The sequence below is a fragment of the Erythrolamprus reginae genome, chromosome Z (genome assembly GCF_031021105.1).
Source record: "Erythrolamprus reginae isolate rEryReg1 chromosome Z, rEryReg1.hap1, whole genome shotgun sequence".
NCBI classification, from domain to species: Eukaryota; Metazoa; Chordata; class Lepidosauria; order Squamata; family Dipsadidae; genus Erythrolamprus; species Erythrolamprus reginae.
In genome coordinates, this window is record NC_091963.1 from 99,478,552 (window position 1) to 99,502,411 (window position 23,860).

General features: G+C 41.3%; 1 protein-coding gene across 2 annotated transcripts in view; it reads left to right on the forward strand.

Annotated features, from left to right (window-relative positions):
• Window positions 1–23,860, forward strand: part of GPATCH8 (G-patch domain containing 8) — a 104,808-nt gene that overhangs the window by 36,583 nt on the left and 44,365 nt on the right. The window contains exon 3 of one of the 2 annotated variants that reach the window (XM_070727974.1): window positions 17,070–17,142. In XM_070727974.1, the coding sequence (XP_070584075.1) occupies window positions 17,070–17,142 (73 nt within the window). Of the gene's footprint in view, window positions 1–17,068; window positions 17,143–23,860 lie in introns of those variants that run through there. The other variant, XM_070727975.1, reaches the window with a different exon arrangement.

Below are 23,860 nucleotides of genomic sequence, written 5' to 3' on the forward strand. Positions count from 1 at the left end.
CTCATTTTTTTTCAAGCCTCTAGCAAAGCTAGGTAGGGCTCACATATCTTTAATGCAGTCACATTTTTATTACAAGTGATAGATACTAGTATATTTGCCAATCTTGCATTAATGTTAAAATAAGATACAACGTTAAGTGTTGTCCTTTTGAAAAGTTTTTAAATCACATTAATAAATCAAAAGCTTAACAAAATAATTATTTTAAAATCCAGATTAATGAACTTTGAGAAGTCTTATATATTTAGTTTGGACCAGAGAAGGAGAATACAGAATAAAAACAGCAATATTAGCATAGATGTCAATGAATTTGCTAAAGAAAACCTACAGATAAGAAAGAATGTAGTCTCTGTCTTGTTTACTTCTCCACTTGTTTTTTTTTCTTTTATGCATCTTTCATTCTTCCTAATGGTGGATATTATAGCCATGCATGGGTTAATCCTGTCCTGTATTTGGACTGAACCTACCAAAGCTTCTTAGTGATGTTGCTGTTGCTCTTCCTTGCTCCAGTTCATTTTCTCAGTCACTCAGCTAGGATAGTTGTGCTACAGCTCTTCAGTTTTGTGGTGTTTTTGTGTCTGAAAGTGTTAGTGAATAGAGATTCTGAAATTTTCTCATCTCCTAATGTGATTCTGTTTCAGATTATTTGGTTGGGGAGGCGTGGGTGGCGTGGGTGGCTACCTGTGCAGCCACTCGGGGGGAGGAGCAGATCCCACCCCCTTCCTCCATTGTCGTTGAGCACTCCCAGGAGCTTTTTTTGCATCTGTTAGGCTGTTAATGAGTGGTAAATTTAATTGCTTTAAATGATGAGCGTTGTTGTGCCTGCCACTTTGAATTCCTGCCTATTGGCCCAGGTGGCAAAGTATTGTGTAAGGCAGCGTTTCCCAACCGGTGTGCCGCGGCACACTAGTGTGCCGCGAGACATGGCCAGGTGTGCCGCCAAGCTCCAGCTGGGCGGGGCGCTGCCGGTACTTCCGTCCTGGGGCTCCCGCTCGCAGCTGTCCCCCGGCTCCTGCTCGATGCTGCGGTTTTCGGCGCTCTCCTGCTGAGCCCCAAAGAAGGAAGGCAGGAAGAAGGAGAGCTCCATTCTTCGCGCCTTTTTCCCGCCTTCCTTCTTTGGGGCCCAGCAGGAGAGCGCCGAAAACCGTGGCATCGAGCAGGAGCCGGTTGACAGCTGCGAGCGGGAGCCCCAGGACGGAAGTACCGGCAACGCCCCGCCCAGCTGGAGCTTCTCTGGCGTCGGCGGCAAGTGTCCTTTGTGGCCTGGCAGGAGGGCACTGGCGATGGGAGTGGGCGGGGGGGTGGCCGCAGCGGCCGCAGGCAGTCGCGGGGAGATGGCGGCAGCGAGAGGGAGCGCTCTCTCTCTCTCTCTCAGCTGACTGCAAGCGGGAGCCCTGACGGTGGCGGTTGGATGTGCGGCAAGTGTCCTTTGTGGCCCGGCGGGAGGGCACTGGCGATGGGAGCGGGGGGGGGCGGCCGCAGCGGCCGCAGGCAGTCGCAGGGAGATGGCGGCGGCGAGAGGGAGCGCTCTCTCTCTCTCTCTCTCAGCTGACTGCAAGCGGGAGCCCTGACGATGGCGGTTGGACGTGCTGCTGGCGCTGTGGGCCTGGCATATACGGTGTCCAGCAGCACGTCCAGCTGCCGCCGTCAGGGCTCCCGCTTGCAGTCAGCTGAGAGAGAGAGAGAAAGAAAGAGAGACATATAAGAGAGGCAGAGAGAGAGAGAGACATAGCAAGAGAGGCAGAGAAAGAGAGACAGAGCAAGAAAGAGAGGCAGAGAAAGAGAGATAGAGAAAGAGAGAGAGAAAGAGAGACATAGCAAGAGAGGCAGAGAGAGAGAAAAAGAAAGAGAGACATAGCAAGAGAAAAAGAGAGACTTAGCAAGAGAGGCACACAGACAGAGAGAAAGAGAAAGAAAGAGAGACATAGCAAGAGAGACAGAGAGAGAGAAAGAGAGAGAAAGAAAGAGAGATAGCAAGAGAGGCAAAGAGAAAGAAAGAGACATATAGCAAGACAGTGAAAGAGAGAGAGAGCAAGAGAGAGAGAAAAAAGCAAGAAAGAGATAGCAAGAGAGACAGAGAGAGAGAGAGAGCAAGGGAGAGAGAAAGACATAGAAGAAGGGAAGGAGGGAGAGAGAAAGACAGCAAAAAAGAGAGGAAGAAAGAAAGAAAGAGGGATGGAGAGAGAGAAAGAAGGGAAGGAAGGAAAAGAGAGAAAGAGGGAGAAATAGAGCGAAAGGGAGGAAGAGAGAGGGGTTTTTTTGTCCAAACTTTTCTTTAGCCCGCCCCCCCGCCCCGCCCCCCCCCCTTTCAGTGTTCCCCAGGATTTTGAAAATATGAATAATGTGCCGCGGCTCAAAAAAGGTTGAGAAACACTGGTGTAAGGGATAGCAGAATACAAAAGGACTACTGTGTGAATAGGGGAAAGCCCGAAGCCTCTAAATTACCACATGGCCATCACTCAGCGCAAGGCACTCCTGTTCCTCCCCGCCTCCACCATCAGCCACGAGGTTGCGGCAGCCATTTTCTCTGCATTAAACCGCCAATCAGGCCTTAGTCAGTCTAATTACTGGAATACCTTTCATTCAGGCTGCTGGCCATCCCAGTGGAGGCATGTGCTCCCAGATCAGTGTGCCACCCCCTGAGGGCACAGCAAGGAAAACAGACCTCCTCAGACCCTGGTACACACATCTTTAGCTTTGCCATATCCCTAGAGTACAGCATGAAAACGATCCTGTGAAAAATTGAATAGGGGTCCCCAACTTAATAGCCCAATCCATTAAAAGGCCAGAAATGGAGTCAGCCAGCCCTCTATCTCCATCTCAAGAAATAGGGAGGCCCAAGAGTACTCAGCCAAGGTAACAGGCCCACAAGCCTCCCTCCAAAAAGCATTCCTCCAAGGACACGAGTGCAATGAAGGTGGCTGAAAATTACTGCCACCAGGCATTAGACAAAATCTGCAAGAATGCAGCGGTCAAACGTAAGGACATGGCCTCACCTACTCAATCAGAGTTATCAGATTGGACTGGTCTAGAATCAATAGTACCTAATTCAGACTCTCAGTTATGGGGCCCTAGGGCAGATTTCTTCCCCCTAGTGGAGGTGGCAGTGCCCAAATCCATTTTCAAACACACATCCCAAGAGGTCATAACTGGTTCCCAGGCAGGCCAAGATGGGACTTCCATGAGGCCATGGAAGAAGATGATGAAGAGGAGGAAGAACCGCTATTGATGACTGCGGAAGAAGGAATATCTGCCTTGGAACTATCAGAGGATGAAGAAGTCCAGCTGGAGCAACCGATGTGTGTCAGCCTACAGGGTGTGTTCCAAAAGTAATGCAATTTTTTTAAAAAGTAATTTATTGAACAGATTTGCACAAACACTTAAAATTCTTCAAAGTACTGTCCTTGGGCCTCTACACATTTTTTCTAGCGACTCTGCCATGACCGCTACGCGCCCTGGAAGGCGTCTTCGGAGATCTCTCGTAAGATCTTCATCACGGCTGATTGGATCTCTTCTATGGATGAAAAATGGGTTCCTTTCAGGACTGCCTTAATCCATCTGCTGGGGCGATGTCAAGACTATAGGGGGGGGGGGCAGTGCTGGCACCTGGTGTTTGGCCAGGAACCCATGGACTCGTAATGCGTTGTGGCAAGGTGCATTGTTGTGATGGATTTGCCAGGTAGTGGAGATATATTTTCTCGTCCTGATGACCCTTTTTTGGAGTCTTTCCGGCACATCCACGTAGTAGGCAGCATTGACTGTCTGTCCTTGAGGAACAAACTCCTTATGGACACTCCTTTACTGTCGAAAAAGAAATGAGCATTGTTTTCACTTTTGATTTGCTCATTCTTGCCTTTTTGGGCTTCGGGGTCTGGTCGGTGTGCCACTCAGAGCTTTGGTGTTTTGTTTCTGGATCGTATTCAAAAACCCAGGTTTCATCACCAGTGATGACGTTGTCCAAATAATCAGGTTTAATTTCTATACGTTGCAAAAGTTCACTTGAATTTTCTGCTTGGTTGGTCTTTTGGTCCTCTAACAACACCTTGGGCACGAGCTTGGCGCACACTTTCCTCATCGCTAAATCTTCAGTAACAGTGCGAAACACAACACTAGACGACAAGTTCAGTTCATTGGTAATCATCTTGATAATTGACGGTCAGAGTCCAACAATTGTCGGTTTTGCTGGTTGACGGCCGCCCAGAGTGTTGTTCATCATTAACTTCTTCCCGACCCTCCTTAAAGGCCTTTAACCACCCCGAAACCTGTGAGTAGGACAGAGCAGAGTCCCCGTAAGCCTCACAAATCATTTTGTTAGTCTCCTCAAGAGATTTTTTTATTGTTTAGCACAAAACCTAATCGCATAACGTTGCTCGATCATGGATTCCATTTTTTTCGTGACACAGTCGGCGCGCAGAGGTTTACAGTATCTGATGTCCTGCTGCTTCCACAGCTTGGAGAGCACTGAGACCGGTTTCGTGGTAAAGCTTAGCATGCCCTCCCACCTACTCCAAGTGCTTCGGTCCCACTCCGACCAATAGGAGAGGCATGGGAAATTCAATTGCATTACTTTTGGAACACACCCTATATTCCCAAAGCAACTCATCTGACCATTACTTCATAAAGCCCAGATAGCAGCAGGTTTGGCACCTTCTCCACTGGATCTTGACTCCAACCAATCCTGGGACAAGACAGACCCACTGTTCCATGACAGATCCACTAGTTCTGGCCCTAATTCAACCACTGTTGAGAAATGCTTATATAATGTAGCTCTGGATCTTTCAAAGATTCTTCATGTTCTAGAGGTCAGCGTTCTGGTTGTAGCTCTCCATATAGTGGCCAGTGTACAGGAGACTTAGCAGAATCCCTACATCCTGAAGATCATTGAACAGAACTCTCCCTTCAAAGGGTTCAGCAGTTCTCCACCTGGGCCATATGGGCAGCCACCACGGCATCCTTCTTTGCAAGATCTTCATTAATCTGGCTATGACGGTGCCAGGAGAAGGCATCATCCACAGGAGGCTGTTCTCACCAGGACATCAATAAGCTGATCTTTGCAGCCCAGATCACAGCAGACGCATCTTTGACAGCAGCTAGATTTTTATCCAGATCTCTAGGAATAAAGGTGACAACTTGTAGGTTGCTCTGGCTTAGGAATTAGCAAGTGGATGCCCGCCATGAGTGGAAATTGGCCACAGTGCATTACAAAGGGGAGCATCTCTTTGGCAAATGTTTAGATCCACTGTTGACTAAAACTAGAGACCACAAGAAGATCCTCCCAGTGGCCACCCGATGCTCAGACTACCGGCCAGCGCCATATCCCAGACGACCGCCATACCATGAAGGTGCCTACTTTCAATGGTCACAAGGCTTCTATGGCCAACGTTTCAAACTTTGACAAGACAGACCAGAGACCAAAATCTGGCCTTTCCCTGGAGTTCCTCTCCACCCCACCGAGCTTCGTTCTCCGCTGTCTGGTCTCCCAAATTCCATCTAGAAGACTTTGCATAGTGACAGCTATTCAGCACTTGCTGGATATCCATGCCATCGAGGTGGTTCCAGAGAGTCAACATAGACATGATTTCTCTTTGATTCTGTTTACAGTTCCAAAGACCTTGGGGAGTGGGGTGGGGTGGGGTGGAGAGCAGTTCTGGATCTCAAAATACTAAACCTTTACATTGTCTACAAACGGTTCATGATGCACTAATTAACAACGATTCTAGAGGGCGTTAGAGAGGGCGATCTCTTCCAATGATTGATAGACACAACTTGCAGGTACCTATCTCCCCTCTCTATAGAGTTTCTTGGGTTTCACTTTGCAGAAACACATTATCAATATTGGACCATGCCCTTTGGGTTGTCTTCTGCCCCTAGGATGTTTACAAAACTGTTAGTAGTTATAGCAGCAACACAGCTATGGCTTCTCCATAAATTGGGAGAAAAGTCAGTAGTGTCCTTCTACCAAAATCCTACACCTGGGGGCGATCATTGACTCCAAGGAGAGTAAAGTCTACCTTTCCCCTGAGAGGCAGCAGGGTATACTGTCATCAGTACAGGCTGTTCTAAGGGATCAGGTGTCAGGGTAATTTGAAAGATGCTGCAGGAGAGAGTGGAAATTATTCTGATAGCTCCGTTCTGGCCACAAAGACCGTGGTTCATGGACATCCAAGCTCTCTCTATGTCGCCTCCGTGGCAATTGCCCCAGAGGGCAGATTGCTCAGCCAGGGGTCATTGCTTCACTCGAACCCACTGTGGCTCTAACGTACCACTTGGCGCTTGAGCGGATCGCCTTAAAGGGGGATAGAATTCCAGAACGGATTATTATAACTATGCAATCCTCATGGAAATCTTTGACAACAAGGATTTATAATGCGATTTAGGGTACATTCTGCCACTGCTGCATCAAGCTGAGCATCGGCCATTGGCAGCAACACAGATTGAAGTACTCGTATTAATTCAAGACAGTTTAGACAAAGGTCTTAGCCCCAATACCTTGCGCCGCCAAGTTGCGGCTTTAGCGACCATCATACTAGGGGGGCCTATGGTTCCATGGCCCATCACCCACACATCAAGAGGTTCCTTCAGCTTCTATCCTCATTGCCCTGCCAGTTATACATTGCTATCCATCTTGGGATTTGCCCAAATTCCTGAAGTCCCTGATGGTGGCGCCAAATGAACCACTCAAGAGAGCCCTTATGCCTGCTCACAGGCAAAGTAGCCTTTTGTTGGCCATTATCTCAGCCAGGCAGGTGTCTGAACTGACGGTCTTGTCAATATGAGAAGATCTATGCATTTTTCATGCAGACAAGGTGTTCTTGCGCTTAACCCTACTTTCCTACCAAAGGTTAACTCTACATTTCATAGGGCACAGCACATTGTCTTACCCAGTTTTTACGCCAATCTGGAGCATCCTAAAGAAAAGAGTTGGCATACTCTAGATGTGCGGCGGGACTGCATATTTACATTAAATGCACAAGGGAGTTCAGGAGGCCTTGTCCATTTCTTTTCAGCCACCTTCCATGGGACGCAAAGTGTCTCCTTCCACAGTGGGCAGATAGATTCGGTCCACCATTGCCAAGGCTTTTGAGATGTAAGTCAGGGAACCTCCTTCCCAACTAATTGCCTATTCGATGAGTGCAGCTACTTCTGCGGCATGGGCAACCCAGGCCTCACTGAAGGAAGTGTGCCAGGCGGCAACCTGGGCTACACCCACTCCATTTGTGAAACATTATAAAATTGACATTTATGCATCAGCAGAAACATCATTTGGTAGGAGGGTTCTTAGGAAGTGGTGAGAGATTGACACCTCGCCAACTGATATGGCCTTCCCGTATGTATGTATTTATTTGATTGATTGATTGATTATTTATATGCTGCCCCTCTCTGAGGACTGTATGGATATTCAGCTTGGGTATGACCCATGTATGGCTGCTATATCCACCATGAGGGAAAAGGGCCGTTGGTCTTACCTGATATGCCTCTTCTACGATGGTGGGTATAACAGCTAGCCCCTCCCAATTGTGGTATAGAAGTTGGCTTCGGTTGTTGTGGTAATGGTTATGGCTGTAGCTCAATGGATCTGCCGCTTCACTTCTTTGAGCCGAACTGGAGCAAGGAGGAGCAACAGCAACATCACTAAGAAGCTTTGGCAAGCTCAGTCCAAACACCGAGCAGACAGAATTAATCCAGGCATGGCTGCTGTATCCACCATTGTAGAAGAGTCATATCAGGTAGGACCAATGCCCCTTTTTGAATTTCGCCTCATATCATACTTCTGTATTGCTTTCTTCTTCTGAAATAAAATAGTTATAGTTTCTACTTCATAAATATCTTATTTGAAATTCAGCATTTTAAAGGATTTGGATGAGGCTCTAAAAATAAAAACAAAGTAACTTTCCCCCATCAGTATTTTCAGGACTAGAAAAAAAGCATATCTAATCCATTAACCATTTGGTTCATCTGTTTAGATTTTTGGATGTACAGTATCTTATATTATAGGAGTTTCCAAGGACCTTAATCTTGTCGTCAAGTTTCAAAGCAGATTTGCATTTGCATTTGCCAACCTCCTGTTTACAATTAGCACTTGCTTAACAATGCTAATTGGGACAGGAAACATTGATGTTAACCAACATGATTGTAAATTTTTAAAAAGTTACCTGGCTATGCCTGTTTTGGCAGTCCTGGAAATGACTTGTGACTTCCTGATGGTTTCTCATTGATTTTGATTGTTAGAATCAAGCACTCAATGATGATGACAAAGCTCCAAAGGCTATAAATATGAAGACTGATTATAACCACTGTTGGTTCAGTGCTGTCATAAGTTCAAACAATTGCTAGACTAATTGTTGAACAAGGACCACCTGTATTATCTTCTTCCCTCTCATGGCAAATTTTAATTGTCCTTGAAATTTTGCACTATGGGTAGACACATGGCTTGATCAGTTTTTGGCATAATCTATAAGGCAATTCCATAATAAAGAACTAAGAAGTAAGTAATGAAGGCAATTCCATGAGATCCTGGAATCTTTCTTAGGAGTCTTGGAATCCATGGAGCTCTAAGAATACTTCTATTTTGTCTCATTTTTAAAAAAATATTATTTCAAAGATTGGTTATCTGAAACTGTAGGGAAGAGAACAAGGCCACATGGACCTTTGTCTAATACGGATAGTCCTCAATTTACAACAGTTCATTTAGTGACTTTATGAAGATAAAACACTATTGAAAAAAAAGTGACTTACAACCATTTTTTCCATTGCAGCATCCCCATGATTACATGTTCAAAATTCAGACACTTGGCAACTGTTTCATATTTATGAGGGCTGCAGTGTCCCAGGGTCATTTGATCAGTGTTTATGACTTTCTGACAAGCAAAATCAATGGAGAAGTCAGAGTCTCTTAACAACTATGTTACTAACTTAACAACTGCAGTGATTCACTTAACTGTAGCTAGAAAGGTCATAAAATGGGGCGGAATTACTAAATAGCTGTGTCGCTTAACAGCAAACATTTTGAGCTTAACTGTGATCATAAGTTGAGGATAATAGCAGAGTAACCTAGCCATCATTATCAGTAGTTGCTTTCCTCTACTTTTCTGGTTAATTATTTATTCATAAACCCTATACTTAAGTCAGTTCTTACCATGTCCCACTGTACCTTCTCTGGTTATATCTTCTTTGGCTCATTAATGCAAATAACCCTCAGCTATGAAGAAGTTAAGGCAACTCAATTAAAATTTTATCTAAGGTCTACTAACTCTTATTCTACATTTCACTGCATTCATGAATGCTTAATAATCTATAGTAAGCCATATATTCTCTATATATTTTAACCTATGTATATATCTATACATACACAGATTAAAATATAAACACAGATTTAAAATATATACCTGCTTTCCTGTTTAATAGATTGATGTTTGTGTGTGTGTATTTGTGTGCGTGTTGAGTTGTTCACAGAAATTTACACAACTTGGGGTGTTCGACATTTTTTCTTTCACAGCAGTTGGTCCAAATTAGCTAAGCAGCCATGACCTGGTTTGTATTTGCACGGTCTGCATTTTTAATTTCTTTTCTAGGGTTTCCTTTCTTCCTTCTTCGCCCCCCTCCCTTCCCATTTCTTATTTGTTTTTCTGTCCAACAAACACTGCATTCAGTATCTGTTCATTGTGCTGGCATGATGCTAGAATTAGGCATGATAGTCATTGGTGACACATGAAATAATGCTGCAGAGAGGGTGGGAAGGATGGTGGTAATGCAGCTGCATTTGATTCTGTTGAATAATTCAGCTTTGTTTGCATGCATAAGCACACATATCAATTGAAATGCAAAGCCAGTTTCTCTCTGTAAATGTCATGAAATAGTATTGGAGCAATATTGTATGGCGTATTGGAGATGTTATTACAAGGTAAATGCCTCTGTGATCCATAATCATAATGCTCACAATATACATATTGCTGACCATCCTAAAAGAAATGTAATAGGAAAGCCCAGTGCTATTTCATTGCAGTGCATCAGTGCATCAAGATACATTGCAACTTTAAAAGGATCATAAGTGCCCAAATATTTGTTTCTGATCCACAGATCTGCATAATAAATTAAATCCATAACTGTAAAAACCAACCTTCCAAAAGTCTAAAAAAAAAGTAAAAAAGTTTACACTTTTTTCAGGAATAGAGATTTTAGAATCTGTAAGTACTGCTAAAGTGTTCCATGGTATAACTTTATGCAGATTATTAATTTTTGCTTTTTTGAATTGTTTGCATCCAGAATAAGTTATTTACATTTTGGAATTGGACCAATTTATTACTGTTTAAACTACATTGATTTGAGTGGAAACTAAATATGAATTTACAAAACTCAGATTTGAATCAACCTATTTTCAGTCATCACAATTTATACAGAAAATAAGATTATTCACATTTACTGTAGAAAATTTGAACTAGATTTTTGGAATTCAGTGTCTGTCCCTGATGTTTAGGAACTTAAAGCAGGTATGATCTCAGTCAATACATCTTTTGATTAAGTAAGTAATTGTTGTTACACCATTTATTTTTTTAAAATGACTTTTTAGCTATACTATACATTTAGTTTTACAGCTATACATACAGCTATGTTATACATTTTAGCTTTAGCTATATGTTGTGCTAAAGCAGAAAGTTTGCTTTATTGTTGTTAGCAAAAGTTATGGTTTAATGGGATGTGTGAATTCTGCCTTTACCCAAATATTTCAGAAAATTTCAGGAGGAATTAAATATATGAGGATAGAGTTAAGTACTTAAAAGACCAAAACTATTGAGTTTTAGATATTAACAAAGTAATTAAGATTTTTAATCATTAGCAGGAGAAAAATACTATTCCAGGTTCACCATAATTTAAATCAATCGTTTAGAAGAATGTCTTGTGACTGTCAATTTCAATGGCTGCCTTTATTTTTTCAGCTCTGTCTGTTTTTACAGCCAAATGTCAGAGCCAGAAGCCAAGTCATAGAGAGGGAGGGATCCTGCAGGAAACAAGAGAAACCAACTAGGGGTTGGTTCTAAGGGAATGACTTTTGTTTTTGTCAACTGTTATGTTCATTTTTTAATCTAGTAATGAAAGTACTGAACTGTGCTGCATCAAATATATCATGTTGTTATATTTGGTGCAGAAGTTAAGATTTTATTTCACAAACATTTGTTCAACTTGAGGTAGTAATATTTATTTGTGTTTATTTGTATTGAAAACATTTTCCTAGTAAATAAAATCCTTTTTTTCAATTGGAATTAAAAAATGTTTTTACATAGCACTGAACAATAGTAGGTAAAATCTTCTAAAGTATAAGTGGGTTTAATTTATTGAAAACTATTGAGACCAGTTGGATCTGGCAGTAAAGTCCAAGGGAGAGCTCAAATAATTTTAGAAAAATCTGGGGAATGGCTTTGCTTGGGAACACAGTTAAATTAATATGTGGCTCTGCAGCATTATCGTTTGAGGTGATCCTGATTTGTATTGCTACAGAACAGAACAGAACTGGATGGTAGCTATAAAAAAATGGTTTGGGAGTCTACAGATCACTGCATTGATTAAGAACGATGCAGCTGAAATTAATATTCATTATTTGGTAATGAAAATAGGAAACTTACTGCGCCCTACTTTGTTATGGACACAAGTAAGCTTATGCTTTATGTCCATCTCCTTTGTGACACTATATTATTGAGAGAATTTATTACTCAATATTGAGAAAAGAAATTAGGTCAGTAACTGTAAAGAGATTTCAGATTATCAATGCTGTAACCAAAGAACCCCAATTATTTCAAGGATGAAATGAATCCAAGTTGGTGATTTTTTTAGGACCTGGTTTTATAGAATTGGGTTTATCTCCACATTTTTTCTTATTTTATAGTGTCAATTGTGATAGTGTTGAATTTAGTGGTAGTATTCTGGTAATACATACAATAATATTCAATCCATATAGACACCAGTTTGCCATCTATCTCTGTGAGCAGCAAATCCATTCCTCATATTTCCCAAAACTGAAAGTTTAAAAGAATATTGGTAGTTGTTTGAGGCAAAGAAAAACTGAACAACCAGTTGTGTCCATTCTTCTGGACAATTTATGCAGAGAGGTATAATCCTTAGAATGCTTTTTAAAAATCCGTTATTAGAAATATAGATAGCACTCAGAAAATATTCAGGAAATAGAAAAAGAGATGTTCCAATCTCTGTCTTACTCTGAGTGACAGAAGCAAAATGCATATTATTTTTTACACAATCATATAGTTTTAGCATCCACTTTTGGCTGAAAAGTAACCTGTTTGAAAGCTGCTTAAGGATGAAGCATTATACTTTGGGGCACACTGGTTTCCTAGTAAAATTCTCTTTTAACAAGGGCTAAGGGTGGGACTAAACCTGAATTCTTGTCTGATACCTCAGATGCTGCCAATTTTAGTTCTTTTAGGGAAGAAATGAAAAGAGGAACTCATGTTTGGGGAAAAGATTTTATACCTTTCCTTGTTAAAAATAGGAGTTATTTGCTTCAAGCTTTCTTTTTTTAGCCTCTGCCATGCAGATCCTAGATAATAGATTTCCCCCCACAGTTTAGCTCTTGTAATGATTCCAGTTTTAACCATTTATATTGAGAAAGGGCAGCAATTTGATCAAATGCTTAACAAACAACCCAGTCTTTCCCTCTTTTTTCATTCATATCAATTGTGCTTCATATTAGCAAGGCTATTTTAACATTTTATTGAGATAGACAGTTTAGTTTCATATTTTCTCTTTCTTGCTTTACCCTTGTCATATATTGATGTTTATGACCATCAAATATTGTAGGCAAGATGGTTAAAATTATTATCTCCTTGTGGAATGCAAAAAGAAGAATATTGTAGTAATTATGGGGATTTAGTTTTTGTCACATTGCACATCTATACTGATCTGTGGACTCCCCTGGATCCAAAATGACATCTGTGTAGGGCTGCCAATTTGATACTTAGCAGCTGCCTGTATATTGCCAAGCACTCTAAATATTGTGCTTTCTGCAGATGCTGAATGATGTAGCACTACTCTTGGGCTTTTTCTCTCTTGCCCTCATTGTGTCATGCAGTAAGCTCTAGGTTTGGGGCTTTTGTTTTTCCCCCCTCCTATTTTGCATGGAAGCACCCTTTATAGCACCTAGTTGTTCCTGCTTTTAAATTCTTTGATGCACAGTCAGCATCCCTTTTGGAGCCACTCAGGAGGTGATAGTGACATTATTTTATTGTATTAAATAAAGTTTTTTGCATTAATTTAATTGAACTTTGCACCATAACCTTTATATCTCTCCCCTTCAAACATATAACAGAATTTAATGGGAGACAGTTAATTGCTGAAAATATCCAGTGAAGTATCCTTACCTATTATATTTTTAAATAAATGTTTTCATTTGTATGCCTGATTTATCTGCAGAAGAATAATGTGAAATCTGAAAATTTACACATCTCCATAAGTCAAAAGAGTTTTTATAGGCTAAAAACTTCAACTTCTATTTTGAAGTGTATAGAATCTCTTGAGTGGCTTGGCAAATGTGATGCTAATATGTACAACCATCCTCAGTTTTATTCTCTTCCTATGTTCAGTTTTAATGTTTGTTTCTCTCCCTGCCCCTCCTCTTTCACAATGTCAGTCACAATGCTGTAAAACTCACAGCTAGTCTTGTGTTTATTTTATGCGTTCATTCTTTTAAAAAACATTTGCAAGCAGTGAATAAAAACAAGACAAACCCATTAAAAACAATAAATTACCACTGGTTGGTTGGACAGTTTCTTACTTTGTGTTACATTTGACTGTTCTTTTGACAGCCCAGTTTTTAAAGCCAGGTTCGTATGGAAATGCTTTCACTCCACCTGCACTGCTTTTGGAAATAGCATAATGGCTTCATTTGTATGTTACTTTTTAGTGCATTTATCACACAACATGTTTAGCACAATGTCTCATCTGAGCAATAATTGTTTCCTTTTGCAGGAATGGAAATACAACACAGTTCTTTTTGTCAGAACTTCTTAGTAGCCTGATACTAACATTATTCAGTTAACAACTATCCAGAATGGGTCTATTTTTCTGTATTTAGAAAATTCAGTATTTAAAAAGATTTAGAAAACTTTTAAACGGAAAGTATCAACTAAAGAGACAATTTCTCAATCTAATTTAGTCATTAGAAACCAGTAAAGCAAACACTAAGCATGGACAACAGAAGGAAAAAAAATCAATAATTTCAGGGAAGGTGGGGGAGGGAGAGACAGGTAATCTGTTGGGTGGGAGTGGAAGGATTTATGAGCTTCATTTTTTCATAATATGGTACTACAGTGATCCCTCGATTATCGCGAGGGTTCCGTTCCAAGACCCCTCGCGATAATCGATTTTTCGCGATATAGTGGTGCGGAAGTAAAAACACCATCTGCGCATGCGCACCCTTTTTTTCCATGGTCGCGCATGCGCAGATGGTGTTTTTACTTCTGCACCTGGGAAGACCCAGGGAAGGTTCCTTCCACCGCCCAGCAGCCGATCTGCTCGGCAGCGCCGCAGCAGCGAGGAGCCAAAGATCGGGGTTTCCCCTTTGCGTGGGCGGCGGGGAAGACCCAGGGAAGGTTCCTTCGGCCGCGCAGCAGCTGATCTGCTCGGCAGCGCCGCAGCAACGAGGAGCCGAAGATCCGGGTTACCCCGCCGCCCACGCAAAGGGGAAACCCGGATCTTCGGCTCCTAGCTGCTGCGGCGCTGCCGAGCAGATCAGCTGCTGGGCGGCCGAAGGAACCTTCCCTGGGTCTTCCCCGCCGCCCACGCGCCGCTCGAGAGCAAGAGGGGGAGAGATAGAGAAAGAGAGAGAAGGAAAGAAAGAGATGAGAGAGGGAGGAAGAGAGTGTGAGAGAGGAAGAAGCAAGATAGAGAAAGAGAGAGAGAAAGAAAGATGAGAAAGGAAGAGAGTGACATCATCGGGTGGGAAAATATTTTTAATTAATATTTTTTGGAAAATCACGATATAGCGTTTCGCGAAGATCGAGATCGCGAAAATCGAGGGATCACTGTATTATTATTTTCAGCACCTGTAGTAGTCCTAAAAGAAAAAATATTGTATGTATTTATTTATTTAAAAATAAGTCCCACTGATTTTAATAGGGTTTATGCCTAGATAAATATGTGTTAAATTACAACATAAATACACATATAATACATAGATCTATATATGTGTGTATCAACTATCACCTGCTCACACACACATACACAGTTGCTGTTCGTTGAATCAAACTCCTGGCTTATCCGATGGACTGTTTTGGATAAGCCAGGAGTGTGTCTGTGTCTGGTGGATTTGTTTGTGATTTTAAGAAAAGGAGACTTCACTAACTTTATCATTTGAGAGCTAGGGATCTTATATCTGCATTACAAGTGCATTATCATTATATGATGGCCAAATTTCAGAGTTATTCTTACATACAATTAAAGTGATAACAATTTTCAGAATTTACATCTTAATAATATGAACCTCATATTGTGCATGTCTGGTCTAGTGAGTGATAGAAGTTAAAGATCAATAGATATAGAGGACACCTATTTCTGCAAGGCTGCCTGAAGGGCTGGATTCAAATTAGAGTTCATCCCAGAAATAAATGAAATGAAATATTGAATTGAAGTAATTGAATTCAGGTAGAAGAAATAGATTGACAGAGCTGTGGGTTAAAAGCTCTTCTGTCTAGTAGCATTAAAATCAGATCCATTGCTGAAATAAGGGAAAGTTATTCTGGAAGAAGATACATGATAAGAGTGTTTAGAAAAGGGGGAGTTAATTTATATTTAATTTCTTCAGTTTATAATCCAGGACAAGAAAATAATATTAGGGAGAGCATTTAAGGTAGATTCACCAGGAAAGGACTAATTACCCTATACAGTATAGTTCCCTGTAATCTTTCACCTTCCTGTTAATATTATACTCACATGGGAATCCAGTGTTTTTCTTGAAATTATTTTCATCCTAGCTATATATATGCTAGTTTCTTACTGTATCTTGATGTCAAAAGCTAACCTTGAATTGCTACATTTACCTCTTATTAATTTTAGTCCATTTTGATTTTCTTTTTAAAAGATGAGACATTATGCTTGTTGTGTTTTGTCCCTACAAGCACTAATGGTTCCTTGCTGTTTTAACCTGTTGCTAGGCCTGTTCATCCTAACATACTAGTATTTCTGTTAGTTTACATGTGTAATGCATCATCCAGTCTATGCTTGAGCTCATTTTATTTATATATACTTTGATTATTTCTAATTTGTTAATATTTGAATTTTGAATTTTTGTATTTTTACTAACTTTGCTAAATTTTTTAAATTTAATATGGCTGCATGTTTTAATTTTCATATATATGTGTGTGTGTGTGTATATGTGTGTGTGCGCGCTTGTATATATGTATATATATATATATGTGTGTGTATATATATATGCATATATATGTGTGAATATATATATATATATATATTTGTATGTATGTATGTATGTATTTTTTTTATTTGTAAAAAACCAATCAAATCTAACATGGATTTTGCTCTGATTGTGTTTTGGTTTCTAGTGGTGGGGCAAGTCTGACACTTAACAACTTAACGTGATCTCTTCAAAGTCTGACACACGAACAAGTAAAAAATAAACTAAACACATTGTTAGTTTGTTTATTTGTTTTTACAAAAATCAAGTGGCGCTTTTAGGTGATGGATATGATTGTATAATTAGATTGATTTAATACTTTTAAAATGTCAATTTCTTTATTTTTCCCCATTGCTTTTTTTTCCTGTTATGCACAAAAGTTGCCCAGCAACCATCAGAAAGTATGATGATCCTTCCTGAACTCTGTTCCTGTGGAAAAATCTTACCAGCAGGTGTTCTAGTTTTTTTTGTTTTGTTTTTATGTAAATATCTTTTCCCTTTTATTGGGCAATTGTTGTCCTTAAGTAGTTCTTATTTCATTTATTTTGCATGCATACATGTAGAAAATTACCTTGCTCACCATGTGTTGAAATGTCATTGGAAAAGAAGAATATATTATTGGAATATTTTCGGTTTGTTTCTCTCTTCTGTCTGTCAGGATAATATTGGACACCGCTTGCTACAGAAGCATGGTTGGAAGCTGGGCCAAGGCTTGGGGAAATCTCTTCAAGGTAAGTTAAAAAACACACACCCCAACATTAATATATTCAGTCCTGCAAATTAAATTTCCAGTTTAGATTCTTTCCCTCCCTTCTTGCCCTTGTTTTACATTTATCATTATTACACTCAGTTTCTCTTCATATATATTAGTCAAGTATGTGATCTGTATTCTGAATCATGGATGTCAATCAGGTTTTATTTAAGGGAAGTTGAAAGCTGGATATTGCAGCAGGAATATAGTATGAATGAGAAACCCATTCATCATTCTGTTGTTGACACAAATTGTTTAGTCATTGTGTCACCATGATTTTATCATCCCCTTTAGTGCATGAAATATAAGAAAAAATGCAATAAATCTCCTTTGCAGAAAATAGTTATTTTTTAACCAAGGAGGTGGTTTTCAACTTTAGATACCTAGATTTTAGGCTGAAATTGAATATTGTCCGCATTGGAGATATAAAACTTGAAACTGCCATAGGAATGTCAGTCTAAAAAGTAAGTTTCAAAACCTACAGAATCTGATTAATACAAATTATTGTTGCTGTAATTTATTCATCTGAAGTTTCTTCTGAGAGGTTACACATTTTGCTTAGAAGAATGTTTGTTATAATTAGCATTGATCCACTACAAACTTCTGATTTTTTCTTCCTATTTTGATTCCCCACCCTATCTCACATCAGCCCATATTGGAAGTTACTTTTTTAAAAAACCTGTGGTACACTTCAGTGAGGTAGCCATGTTTTTGATAACCAAGGTAGTGAATAGTTGCAAAGCCATTTAGACAACAGGATAGATAAAATAACAAGGTCATTTTGAAAGTAGAAGCCAAACATATTTGAACTTACTATATTGCCTATCCTCTAATATGTTTCATCCCTATTATGTTCCAGTGCAATTTACCCATTAATAAAAGTGGTGAGAGTTTTTTTGGACTATATGAACAATTCAGAATAATTATTAAATGCTGCCTAGGAAGCCAAGCTATATTTATATTAATAAGAAAGCTTCGTGGTTAATTGATTATGTCAGGTTAATGATGATTTAATAGCTGACCAGCTGCTGTAATGGTGACACAATAGTAATAATGAGTCGGCAGAGTTATTTGACTGTTGCCACTTTAAGAGTCTGTATTATAAGAGAGGCCCCATTGGGCCATATCTCGCTCTCCGTGTGCTTCCGTGCTGTAAATTGCTGATTGATTGATTGACTTTTGCCTAGTACATGTATGTATATATTCGTTGTAGATAAAGGCAAACTTCTGTTTACTGTATTTTGTTCCTGGGTTATCAGACTCACTGTGCTCACTCTGAGAGATTATGTTACAGAAGTTGTTTCATATGGTTCTTGAATTAGAAGGACACTTCTTTTCAATTAACAAAATTGACTGAGAAAGTTATGATGAGAACATGAATTCCTAAATTACACTGGTGTTTATTTGTGGAACTGCAAATTAGTTCAATTTAAAATTAAACACACACACACACACACCTACATGCTTGTGTGTGTGTGTTTGGTTATTGTGAAGTCGTGTCCTACCCATTGTGACTCTTTGGACAACTTTCCTCCAGGCCTTCCTGTTCTCTATCATGTTTTGAGTCCATTTAAGCTCCCGTTTACTGCTTCAATGACTCCATCCAGCCACCTCATTCTCTATCATCTCTTTCTTCTTTTGTCCTCCATCTTTCCCAGCATTAGGCTCTTCTCCAGTGAGTCCTTCCTTTTCATTTGGTGGCCAAACTATTTGAGTTTCATCTTCAGTATATGGCCTTCTAAAGAGCAGTTAGGGTTGATCTCCTCTAGGACTGATGTATTACTCCCTTCTATCATTGCATTTGTATACATCAGTGCGTCTCAATTTTTTTCTGTTACGCCGCCACCCCCCCCCCCCCCCGAAAAAGTAAAAATTTCATGCCCTCCCCCTGGCAAACTATTGGCTGGGAATAAGTCACACTGAACTCAGTGAAGCCTGTTTTCAGCTAGGCAGGCATAGGCTACCCCGGTTAGGGCTCTGTTTTGATACGGGGAGAGGCAAGTTTTATCTATCTATCTATCTATCTATCTATCTATCTATCTATCTATCTATCTATCTATATAAAATAAAATAAAATAAAATAATCAAGCCAATGTTTTGGGATCGCCGGCCTGGCCCATAAGTGCCGCCTCTGCCAAGCACTAAAGCAAATGGTATGGAAGGAGGCTTTAGAGTGCCATTCAAAGCTTTTGTCCAACTGCAGAGATTGCTCCTCCTTCTCCATGCAGCTGCCCCACCTGGCCACCTTCTCTTCCAGGCTCGGAGCAGTGTGCAATTGGGAAAATATTCCCTATACTTCCCCATGGTCACAAGGGTTCCCCCTGGCATTGCTCTGTGCCCCCTCCCCCTCCCCTATTTGAGAAACACTAGTAGACATACCTTATATGGTTGCTTTGTTTCACTATGTGTTACAAAAGCAAAATACAGTGGAACCCCGACATAAGAGCTGCTCTACTTAAGAGCAACTCGAGATAAGAGCTGGGAGGGGAGAGATATTTTTGTTCTACTTACAAGCCCAAATTCGAGATACAAGCGCCAAGGAGCTGTCTCCTGAAGCCAAACGCTAACTTCCGCGTTCGGCTTCAGGAGACAGCTGCGAAGCGGCGCGCATGTTTTAAAAGGTTGCAGCCGGCCTGGGGGGCTCGGGGGGGTGCTTGCAGCTTTCTTTCTTGCTCTTTTTCTTTCTCTCTTTTACCTTCCCTTCCTCTATTTCTTCTTTTCTTTCTCCTTCCCACCTTCTTCCCTCCCTCCCTCCCTTCACTCATTCCTCTCTTACTCTCCCCTTTCATAAGTTTCCTTGCTTCCTTCCTCTGTTCCTGTCCCTTCCCCCTTTCTTTCTTTCTTTCTTTCTTTCTTTCTTGCTCTTTTTCTTTCTCTCTTTTACCTTCCCTTCCTCTATTTCTTCTTTTCTTTCTCCTTCCCACCTTCTTCCCTCCCTCCCTCCCTTCACTCATTCCTCTCTTACTCTCCCCTTTCATAAGTTTCCTTGCTTCCTTCCTCTGTTCCTGTCCCTTCCCCCTTTCTTTCTTTCTTTCTTTCTTTCTTTCTTGCTCTTTTTCTTTCTCTCTTTTACCTTCCCTTCCTCTATTTCTTCTTTTCTTTCTCCTTCCCACCTTCTTCCCTCCCTCCCTCCCTTCACTCATTCCTCTCTTACTCTCCCCTTTCATAAGTTTCCTTGCTTCCTTCCTCTGTTCCTGTCCCTTCCCCCTTTCTTTCTTTCTTTCTTTCTTTCTTTCTTGCTCTTTTTCTTTCTCTCTTTTACCTTCCCTTCCTCTATTTCTTCTTTTCTTTCTCCTTCCCACCTTCTTCCCTCCCTCCCTCCCTTCACTCATTCCTCTCTTACTCTCCCCTTTCATAAGTTTCCTTGCTTCCTTCCTCTGTTCCTGTCCCTTCCCTCTTTCCTTCCTTCCTTCCCACCCTCCGTCCATTCATTCACCCATTCCTCTCTTGATCGCTTAAAGCCGGTCCCTGGTGCAAAAAGGGTTGGGGACCTCTGTCCTACAGGATTGGGTGGCAGAGAAGTTGAACATATGTAAATTTAAAAGTTTAAGAAAGTTTACAAGTTAAGTGAAAGAAACTTCATTATTCATTTATATGTACATGTACATTTCTTCATTAAAAACATGTCTTTCTGCATAATTTAGACTAACTTTGTGAGTTTTTTGAGGGCTGGAACCAATTAAAATTATTTACATTAATTCCTATGGGGAAAAGTCGTTCGAGATAAGAGCTGCTCGACTTAAGAGCCCAGGTCCGGAACGAATTAAACTCGTATCTCGAGGTACCACTGTATGCAAGAGCAATTTCTATAGCAGCCATGTGAGTCTGAAAAGTCTATGGTTGCTATAATGATTTTTAAAAATTGCTTCATTGACACTACAGCACGCTTTGAAGAATTTCTTTTTAAAGCTATTGTCTATTAACTTTCATTATTTATGTGTGCCCACTGGCATGAATCAGAGTGTTATAATTATCTGAACTCCTGCATAGGAGCTCTATCTAGAAGACTCATTTTAAGATTCCTATCTAATGAGAATTGATATACAGTGAACCCTCGAGTTTCGCGTCCTCGAGCATCGCGGAAGGGCTATTTCGCGAGTTTTCAACCCGGAAGTAAACTCCACCATCTGCGCATGCGTGCGTAGATGGTGGAGTTCCCCAGCTGGGAAGCTGGGCGGCTTCCCTGGGTCTTCCCCCTCTTGCCCCGGTAAGACCCCAGCGGCAGCGCGAGCAACGGCATGGGCGGGCAAGCGGCACGCGCGGGGACACCCCAGCTCCGCTCCCCAGCTGGGAAGCGGCCCCAGCAACAGCGTGGGCGGGCGGGCGGGCGGTGCGCGCGCGCTTGGGGAAACCCCAGCTCCGCTCCCCAGCTGATAAGCGGCCCCAGCAACAGCGTGGGCGGGCGGTGCGCGCGCGCTTGGGGACACCCCAGCTCCGCTCCCCAGCTGGGAAGCGGCCCCAGCAACGCGCGCGCGCTTGGGGAAACCCCAGCTCCGCTCCCCAGCTGGGAAGCGGCCCCAGCAACAGGGCGGGCGGGCGGTGCGCGCGCGCTTGGGGACACCCCAGCTCCGCTCCCCAGCTGGGAAGCGGCCCCAGCAACGCGCGCGCACTTGGGGAAACCCCAGCTCCGCTCCCCAGCTGGGAAGCGGCCCCAGCAACGCGCGCGCGCTTGGGGAAACCCCAGCTCTGCTCCCCAGCTGGGAAGCGGCCCCAGCAACAGCGTGGGCGGGTGGGCGGTGCGCGCGCGCTTGGGGACACCCCAGCTCCGCTCCCCAGCTGGGAAGCGGCCCCAGCAACAGCGTGGGCGGGCGGGCGGCACGCGCGCGGGGAAACCCCAGGCGCGAGCAACGGGGTGGGCGGGCGAAGGGCGGGCGGCCGTGGAAGTAAAAACACCATCTGTGCATGCGCAGATGGTGTTTTTACTTCCGCACCGCTACTTCGCGAAAAATCGATCATCGCTTGGGGTCCTGGAACGGAACCCTCGCGATGATCGTGGTCCGAGGGACCACTGTATTACAATCTATCCATTAAAATCTCCCCAAAAACAGTAACTAAAATTTCTGAAAAGTAAAATAGAGGTATTTTAACGGTTTGTTCTTTAGAGAAAATACTGTATATCAGAATATTTTTTAAAACATAAAAAATTCAATACTTTTGTAAGCATTTAATGTAGCTAATTCAGCCACATTATTCTATTTTTCATGCTAAATTTTTGCAAAATTCTACTCGGAATCTATAGTTAATGTTTTCTGCTAAATGATATTGATGCTCTAAAAGGAATTTATATGGTGACCCATCTTAATTTGGTCAAAAAGTGGTGCCTAATAATACATTAAGTAGCATTAAATAAATAATAATGCAATGTAATCAAGCTTCATGATAAACAAACCCATAAGAATAATATTCCTCCTTGGCTCATCTCTAAAAAAAAGCAAAATCGATAGAATATAACTAATATCTGTCCTGGAGATTACAGGAGATCCTGTGATTGAAGGCTAGAGTTTGAAAACATTACAAGGATAAACTACTTCTGAGCTATTGCCAAAAATATGAATTTGTTCAGGTGACAACCAGCAATAGAGTACTTTTGTTTTACGATCTTTCTGAAATATCCCATGATGATTTATAAAAAGAAAGGATAATAAATCATTTATAACAAATAGCTTATTTGATAAAGTGATTGACATTAAAACATAACGGTATAACAAGGAACAGGGAAATTCAGTAAAATGGTTGCAAAAGTTTTAAGTTTTGTGGTAATTTAATAATAATAATAATAATAATAATAATAATAATAATAATAATAATAATTTATTAGATTTGTATGCCGCCCCTCTCCGAGGACTTGGAGCGGCTCACAGCAACAATAAAATACAATAGAATACAAATCCAATATAAACTGTATTTAAAAAACCCGTACAGTATTGCTAAAAACTAGCAATTCTAAAACAGTCACACCAATCTCAAGTGTTTAAGTCAGAAAAAGTGAGGGGGGGAATACGGAGAGGGGCGGCATACAAATCTAATAAATAATAATAATAATAATAATAATCCCCCCATGCTTGGCGGGATAGATGGGTCTTCAACATCTTGCGGAAGGCAAGGAGGGTGGGGGGAATTCGAATCTCAGGGGGAAATTGATTCCAGAGGGCCGGGGCCGCCATAGAGAAGGCTCTTTCTCTAGGTCTCGCCAGATGACATTGTTTAGTCGATGGGACCCGGAGAAAGCCAAATCTGTGGGACCTAATCGGACGCTGGGATTCTGGTCCAGTGCCATGTAAGGCTTTATAGATCACTACCAACACTTTGAATTGTGACCGGAAACTGATTGGCAACCAATGCAATGTCCACAAGGCAAGGAATACTATATATTGCTGCATTGATGGTCAAAATACAGCTTTAATAATGAACAGTTGCTTATAATATTAGAATTGGAAGTATCAATCACTTTTTTTAAACTATTGATGACTAGATAAACAAATTCATGCAGCTTCCTAAACAATATTTTTGCTACTGATATTTTCCTAGGGCTAAAAAACAGTAACTAGCCCAGAGTCATCCTATTGACTTCTGTACCTACGGTTGAATTAGTATTCAGGATTTCCATTGCTATTTCAGCACCATAACCTCTAGACCAATGATGGCTAACCTTTTTTTCCCCTTGCACGCCAAAAGCATGCATGTGCACATTGTTGTGT